Source organism: Trichechus manatus, unplaced genomic scaffold, assembly GCF_000243295.1.
Source record: "Trichechus manatus latirostris isolate Lorelei unplaced genomic scaffold, TriManLat1.0 scaffold00151, whole genome shotgun sequence".
In the NCBI taxonomy this organism is placed as follows: Eukaryota; Metazoa; Chordata; class Mammalia; order Sirenia; family Trichechidae; genus Trichechus; species Trichechus manatus.
Window position 1 is genome coordinate 5,816,601 of NW_004444087.1, and position 6,745 is coordinate 5,823,345.

The following is a 6,745-nucleotide window of genomic DNA, read 5'->3' on the forward strand; positions in this document are numbered from 1 at the left end:
AGTGACGCAGCGGGCGCCCCCACCCCCACCCCGGTTTACTTTTGCTCTGGAGCTGGACTGTGAAGAGGCACAGTCCTGGGTGGAAAACGGCTGGCTGTGGACAGAAGTCACACCCCTCCTGACACTCGCCACTTCCTCACACACCACCCTAGGCTTGCCCCTTCCTCCTGTAGCCCAGGCTTTCTGGGGGCATACTCACAATGCCGCCAAGCTCCTAGGGCCTCTGGGCCTCTGTTCCCAGCCACCCACCCACCAGGATGGGAAACGCCAAAGCTTCTCTCCACCTCCTTTCCCTCCAGGAATCTCCTCTCTTGGCTCTCTCCTCTTGAGACTGTTGGGGACACAATGGCTGGGCCAGTCTGGCCTCACTTGTCACCCACTGTCCCCAGTGGCGAGACCCTTGCTGGATTTCTGAGTCAGCACAGAAAGCCCGATTTGCTGCAGGGGAAGAAAGCATTTTATCCTGATCTTTCCAGGCAGATTCTTGAGGCCAAGCCCTGGAATTCTCTTAGTTCTGAGGGGGAAGAACAGCAAGCAGGAGAGGCTTACAACTTAAAATATGGGAAAGGAGAAGAGCAGAAAGGAGTATTTGTAACACATGGAAGAGGGTGGGCCTCATAGTTGTCCAGAGGGGTCTAAGTCACAGTGCTGTGACCAGGTTGGCCTCTGTAAAGCCCCATCTGTGCAGAGAAGGGAAGGACGATCTGGGCCCCACATCTTGACCCTCCTCAGTTCTAGGGAGGGTCTAGAAGCCTGTTATCTCACTTAAACTCCGTGAGGGAGGGATCATCATCTCTGTTTTATTGCTGAGGAAACAGAGGCCCAGAGAGGTTGTCCCTGTCCGAGGCTGCCCTGGGAGCAGAGGGCAGTGGGTCCAGTGGCCTGGGATATTGCCATGGCTACAATTCCACCGCCTCCCCAATCAGACTGAGGGGTGGCAGCTGCAGACCAGAAGGAGCTGTGGCCTCTACCTTGGGGGATCCGAGGTCTGGGCATATGGGGGACAATAGGACAATCATTGTGGGAATCGGGGCCCAGAAAGGAGAGAGGCGCTGTCCACAGGCACCGCATTTGACAGGGTAGCCCAAGGAGCCCAGACCTTTCCTTGGGTACAGTTACCCGATAGTGGCAGGGTGGCAGTCAACGAGGGAGGGGCGGGGGGAGCTTGGGTGACAAGTCGATCTCCCCCTTCCCCAGGGACCTGGCCCCGAAGGACTGGAATGGTGCATCTGACCCCTTTGTCCGAGTACACTACAATGGCCGGACACAGGAGACCTCGGTGAGAAGGTTGGGAGGGGGCAGGGAGGCTCAGGGGCCTGCTGGGTCCTCACCACCCCCTGGGGGGCAGGTGGGGCTGGGAGTCACAGAGGCTGACAGAAGAGCAGGGCAGCCTCTCTGAGGGCACAGAGTGGGTCCCAGGCTTCCAGCCCTTCTGCCTCCAGGCCCTGTGGCCTCAGCCAGGCTGGGCTGGGGTTGGGTTTGGGGGGGTGGGAAGCTGAGACAACTGGTGCTGTCCACACTGCTTTCCTCACTTCCGGGAAATGGCCAGGATGGTGGGCTCAGCCTGGGGGGGAGGGTCGAGACTTGGGTCCTCAGTGCAGTCTGCCACCATTTTGCTGTGTGGCCTTGGGACTCCCTCACCCACTCTGGGCCTCAGTGTCCCCATCTGAGAAATGGGAGGTGGGGAGGGTTGGACAGGAAGTTGTTACCTTTATTATCAGAGGGCCTCTGCATGGCCCCAGGAGAGAGGCTGCATCAGGGCCCTTGCAGGAAAACCAGGGGAGGTGTTTGGGGTGGCTCTGCCCTTGGTTGGGCATAGGGACCCCTGTGGAGTCAAGACCACCCCTGCTTACCCTTCGCTGGGCAGATCGTGAAGAAATCATGCTACCCACGCTGGAATGAGACATTCGAATTTGAGCTGGAGGAGGGGGCCGGGGAAGCACTGTGTGTGGAGGCCTGGGACTGGGACCTTGTCAGCCGCAACGACTTCCTGGGCAAAGTGAGCGCTGCCCTGCCTCCCTACCCCAACCCCACAAGGTTCCATCTGCCACCTTCAGCATCTCCATTCCAGCCACCCAACCTCCAAGGGCCTCCCTCCAGCTTCTCCAGAGAGGGCCATTCAGAAGGCCTGGGACTCCCCAGAACCAAAAACTCCCCTCCCCATGCCAGTGGTGTCCAGGGACCCTTGAAGGTAACCCTCCCCCGACAAGACCAGGAGTTGGCAAGGAAGAGAGCTGAGTATCCCCACCCCAGTGTGGCCTCCCGGCTCTGCTCTGTCTCCAGGTGGTGTTCAATGTCCCAGGACTGTGGGCAGCCCAGCAGGAGGAGGGCTGGTTCCGGCTGCAGCCTGACAAGCCCAAGAGTTGGCTGGATGAGTGAGTGCTAGGGACCTGGCGGCAGGATGGCAGCCTCTGGCCCCGGGTGCAGGCTGAGGGCTGGCTACAGGCAGGGAGGGAGAGTTGGTCAGGGGTCAAGGTGACACAGTCCCGGACTTAACCCTTTCCTCTGAGCTTCAAGGCAGTACAGGTCTCCTGCTTTCTGCCTTCTGGCAGTTTCTGGAACAATCTCTCAGACCCTTTCCCTTTAAGGGTTTCCGTGCAGGCCCCAGGGTTCTGAGTCAGTATCCCTCTATACCTCTGCTATATCTCTGCTGCCTCCCTGGGATTCTCCAGGAATAAGGTTGCCAGGTGAAAACAGGAAACCCAGTTACAACTCAATTTCAGGTAAACAATAATTTTTTAGTATAAGCATGTCCATGTAGTATTTGAGACATGTTTATACTAAAATTTCCAATTCAACTGGGCGTCTTATATTTTTTATTATTCTAAATCTGGCAGCTCTATCCCGGAAGCCCCTGGCCTCCTGGCCCCCCGCTCTCAGCCCTAAAGTGGAGGCTCAGCAGTGCCCCCACATCCGCACTGATGATTCAGCTTTGCTGCTGTCTCCCTGCGGAAGGCTCCAGACCCCCCCCACCCCGTCCCCGCTCTTAACAGGGCAGGGGCATGGGTAGAAGGGTGCACATCCAGCACCAAGGCAATTCCAAAGAACAAACCAAGGGCACGCCTTGACTGGGCATCCACTGTGGGTGACCACGTGCAGAGCAGCACCACGTGTTGAACTGCCTGTGCTGAGGGCAGAGGCCTTTGAAAATGTTAAGCCTGAGTCAGCACCCCTCACCGGAAGGGGCCTGAGCAAGGGAGCTTGGAAGATAGGCCTAAACTGGCAAGTTGCTCAGCCTGCCTGAGCCTCAGTTTCCCCTGGCAGGTGGTTATGAGGGTGAAGGGAGGCAGTGGAGGGGCATCTGCTTCAGGGGTAAAGTGTACACCCAAGGGAGGTGGTATCTGGGAGTTCACAAACTTGAGGTTAGGGAGCCCCACATGTCCACGGGGGCCAAGCTTGGAGTCTGAACGTGACGGGGCAGGCCTTGAAGGCGGGTGGGGTTCCCATGAGTACAAGCCAGGAAGGGCTCTCCAGACAGAGAAAGCAGAATGGGCAAAGAGAGTGGGATGGTGCAGAGACACTGTGGGACTGGCCCCCAGGGAGGGAGACTGGAGGCAGTGGGAAGGGGCTATGGCCCAGGACGGCCTGGGTCTCTGGTGGAGAGGTCATGGGCTGCCCATTCCAGGGGCAACCTGGGCTCCTTGCAGCTGGAGGTGTGGCTGCGGGACGAGACGGTGCTGCCGTCTGGCTGCTACCAGCCCCTGGTGCAGCTGCTGTGCCGGGAGGTGAAGCTGGGTACCCAGGTGAGGGGTCCCTGGGGGGAGGTAGGAGGGTCCTCCCTGTCCTCCTAAACTCACTCTGCAGAATGAAAAACCAAGTCAGGATGGTAAGGGGCTGGCATCCTGCTGTGCCCTTCCCTCACTCTCCCTTGGGAAAGTGCCCCCCTTCCCCATGGTGTGCCAGGGTCCCTGCCCATCCCTCAGCCCTGCTTCTCCTTGCTGCCCCCTGCAGGGCCCAGGGCAGCTGATTGCCCTCATCGAGGCGAACACCAGCACCGAGTGCCGCCAGGAGGTGGCCACCAACCTGCTCAAACTCTTCCTGGGGCAGGGGCTGGCCAAAGACTTTCTGGACCTGCTCTTCCAGCTGGAGCTGGGTCGCACCAGTGAGGCCTGGGCTAAGTGGCTAGTTCAAGGGTGTGGCTGAGAAGGGAGCTGGAGCCAAGGACTGCGGAGATGCTGGGAGGGGAGAGATCCAGGAAGCCCTCCTGTAGGAGACTGATGGGTCAGATTAGGACAAGAAGAGGCAGGAGGGAGGCAAGCGAAAGAGCAAAGGAACAGAGGTGGGACGGGGTGGGGAGGTGACAGGGAGGCTCTTTACTGAGGCACCAGCTTAGAGCCCCCACACCCAAGACCCTCTGTCCTTCTCGAGACCTTGTCCCTCTCCCACCTACCTCTCTCACCCACTGGAACCTCTCCTTGTAGGCGAGGCCAACACCCTGTTCCGGAGCAACTCTCTGGCCTCCAAGTCCATGGAGTCTTTTCTGAAGGTGAGGTTGCATGGTATCTGTCCTCGTTTTATACGAGGAGACCAAGAGAGGCCAAGCGACAGAGGGGACTTCAACTCAAGTCATTTGTCTCCATTTCCAGTGCTCTTTAAGGCTAAGAATTCCATTCATTCACCCTGGGAGCAGCTGTGCACTGCGCCCACCACCCTATTTGTGTGGGTAGCACTCTCCACGTCACGCTGTATGGGGGGGAGACAAAAGGGGAAGGAAAGGGGGAGGGGGTGGCTGAGGAGACAAGATGCTGGGAGTTGGCGGGCAGCTGGGGGTGTGAGGATCAGTCTCACTCTTGGTGGCCCTCAGGTGGCTGGGATGCGGTATCTGCATGGCATCCTGGGCCCCATCATTGACAGAGTGTTTGAAGAGAAGAAGTACGTGGAGTTGGACCCGAGCAAAGTGGAGGTCAAAGATGTGGGGTGAGGCCAGGGGCAGTCCAGGGGAGGGGAAAGGGCAGCCCCGGGGAGGGGGGAAGGTCAGGCCCACTCTCTAAACGTGTTTACGGCTCTGCCTGGGTTTACCTGTTGTGACTCTGCCACGTTTCCACCTGTGTCTTATGTCTGTGCTGTGCCTCTGCTGATGGCTTTCTGTGCCTATCCACGGCAGCCCCTGTCCACGCCGTGTGTGCTTAGCGCCCCTCTCTCTGTGGGTCCGCCCCGGCCCACGCAGGTGCTCGGGGTTGCACCGCCCACAGACCAAAGCCGAGGTGGTGGAGCAGAGTGCGCAGACACTGCGCTCCCACCTGGGGGCGCTGCTGAGCGCGCTCAGTCGCTCCGTGCGTGCCTGCCCTGCCGTGGTCCGCGCCACCTTCCGCCAGCTCTTCCGGCGCGTGTGCGAGCGCTTCCCCAGTGCCCAGCACGAGGTGCGCCCTATCGGAGTGGATAAGGGAGGGGAGAAAGTGTTGGGGGAAGAGGAGCTGCGGGCCACTGGGATGGTGGTGAGGGTGGAGTGTTGGAAGCTGAGGAAGGGTGGGGCGGGGTCATGGGGAGACGTAACAGGGACAGTAGGAAGGGGGTCTCAGGAGCCCAGGCCTGGGAATAGAACAGTCAGGCTCTCCCCGTCTTCTCTTCAGAATGTGCCGTTCATCGCCGTCACCAGCTTTCTGTGCCTGCGCTTCTTGTCCCCTGCCATCATGGCACCCAAGCTCTTCCACCTGCGAGAGCGACACGCAGACGCCCGCACCAGCCGCACCCTGCTCCTGTTGGCTAAGGTGCATACCTGTGGACAGTAGCAGGATTCCTGGCTGGGTGTTGGAGACGTTGTCCCTGCCTGGACTGCAGTGTGTACCCGACTGACTCCGGGAAGGTCTTGTAGCGACGCCGCTGATAATGCTCATGCTGGCACCCCACTTCACAGTTTACAAAGATTTCTCACGTCATCTCACCCGAGCCCAATCTCATAGATGAGGAAAAAGAGGCCTGAGAGGTTGCCCAAGGCCGCACAGGCTGTCAGTGGTGTAGGAGGGGCTTCGAGCCCAGGTCTTCAGCATGCAGGGATACCCAGTGGAGCAGTGCCTGATGCGGAACCTGCAGAGGCAGGTTAATAGGTTGGGCCCAAATGGTCTCACCTATTACAGTCCCAAAAGGCTTCAAACTCTGATTATTTCAACCCTGCTCCCCAGCCGGGCTGGGATGGACCATGGGCAGGGCCTGTGCCACCTCTTCCTCCATCTCTACAGCTGGAGTGGCACAGACCTTACGGGTGGGGTGCAGTGGCCAGGTCCCTCACCCTAATCCAGTGGAGCCTGGCTTTTCCTGCCCCTAGGCAGTGCAGAACGTGGGCAACATGGACACGCCAGCTTCCAGGGCCAAGGAGGCGTGGATGGAGCCCTTGCAGTCCACTGTGTGCCAGGGCGTGGCCCAGCTGAAGGACTTCATCACCAAGTTGGTGGACATCGAGGAGAAAGAAGGTGAGCGCTTCTGAGTGCAGCCCACCCAGGGCCATGCCAGCCCCTCGTGGCACCACCCACAGCTGGCTGTGCTCGTTTGCTCCACCCTAACCCTACTCACGTAGCTCACTTTTCACCCTTCCTATCTGGCCTGGCAGAGCTGGACCTGCAGCAGGCGCTGAGCTTGCAGGCACCGCTGGTGAAGGAGGGGCCGCTCTTCATCCACAGGACCAAGGGCAAGGGCCCCCTCATGTCCTCCTCCTTCAAGAAGCTTCACTTCTCCCTCACCACTGAGGCCCTCAGCTTTGCCAAGACGCCCACCTCCAAGGTGGGTAAGGAGGGAGGCAAGTGAGTAGGGC

At 59.4% G+C, this 6,745-nt stretch overlaps 1 protein-coding gene across 2 annotated transcripts in view; it reads left to right on the top strand.

Moving 5' to 3' along the window:
- RASA4B (RAS p21 protein activator 4B) overlaps positions 1-6,745 on the top strand; it is a 29,258-nt gene that overhangs the window by 12,197 nt on the left and 10,316 nt on the right. For both annotated transcript variants that reach the window (XM_004385945.2, XM_004385946.2), the window contains exons 6-16: positions 1,198-1,279; positions 1,868-1,999; positions 2,284-2,375; positions 3,626-3,743; positions 3,952-4,102; positions 4,422-4,486; positions 4,805-4,917; positions 5,168-5,360; positions 5,571-5,708; positions 6,263-6,407; positions 6,545-6,714. In XM_004385945.2, coding sequence (XP_004386002.1) covers positions 1,198-1,279; positions 1,868-1,999; positions 2,284-2,375; positions 3,626-3,743; positions 3,952-4,102; positions 4,422-4,486; positions 4,805-4,917; positions 5,168-5,360; positions 5,571-5,708; positions 6,263-6,407; positions 6,545-6,714 — 1,399 coding nt within the window. The remainder of the gene's footprint in view (positions 1-1,197; positions 1,280-1,867; positions 2,000-2,283; positions 2,376-3,625; positions 3,744-3,951; positions 4,103-4,421; positions 4,487-4,804; positions 4,918-5,167; positions 5,361-5,570; positions 5,709-6,262; positions 6,408-6,544; positions 6,715-6,745) is intronic.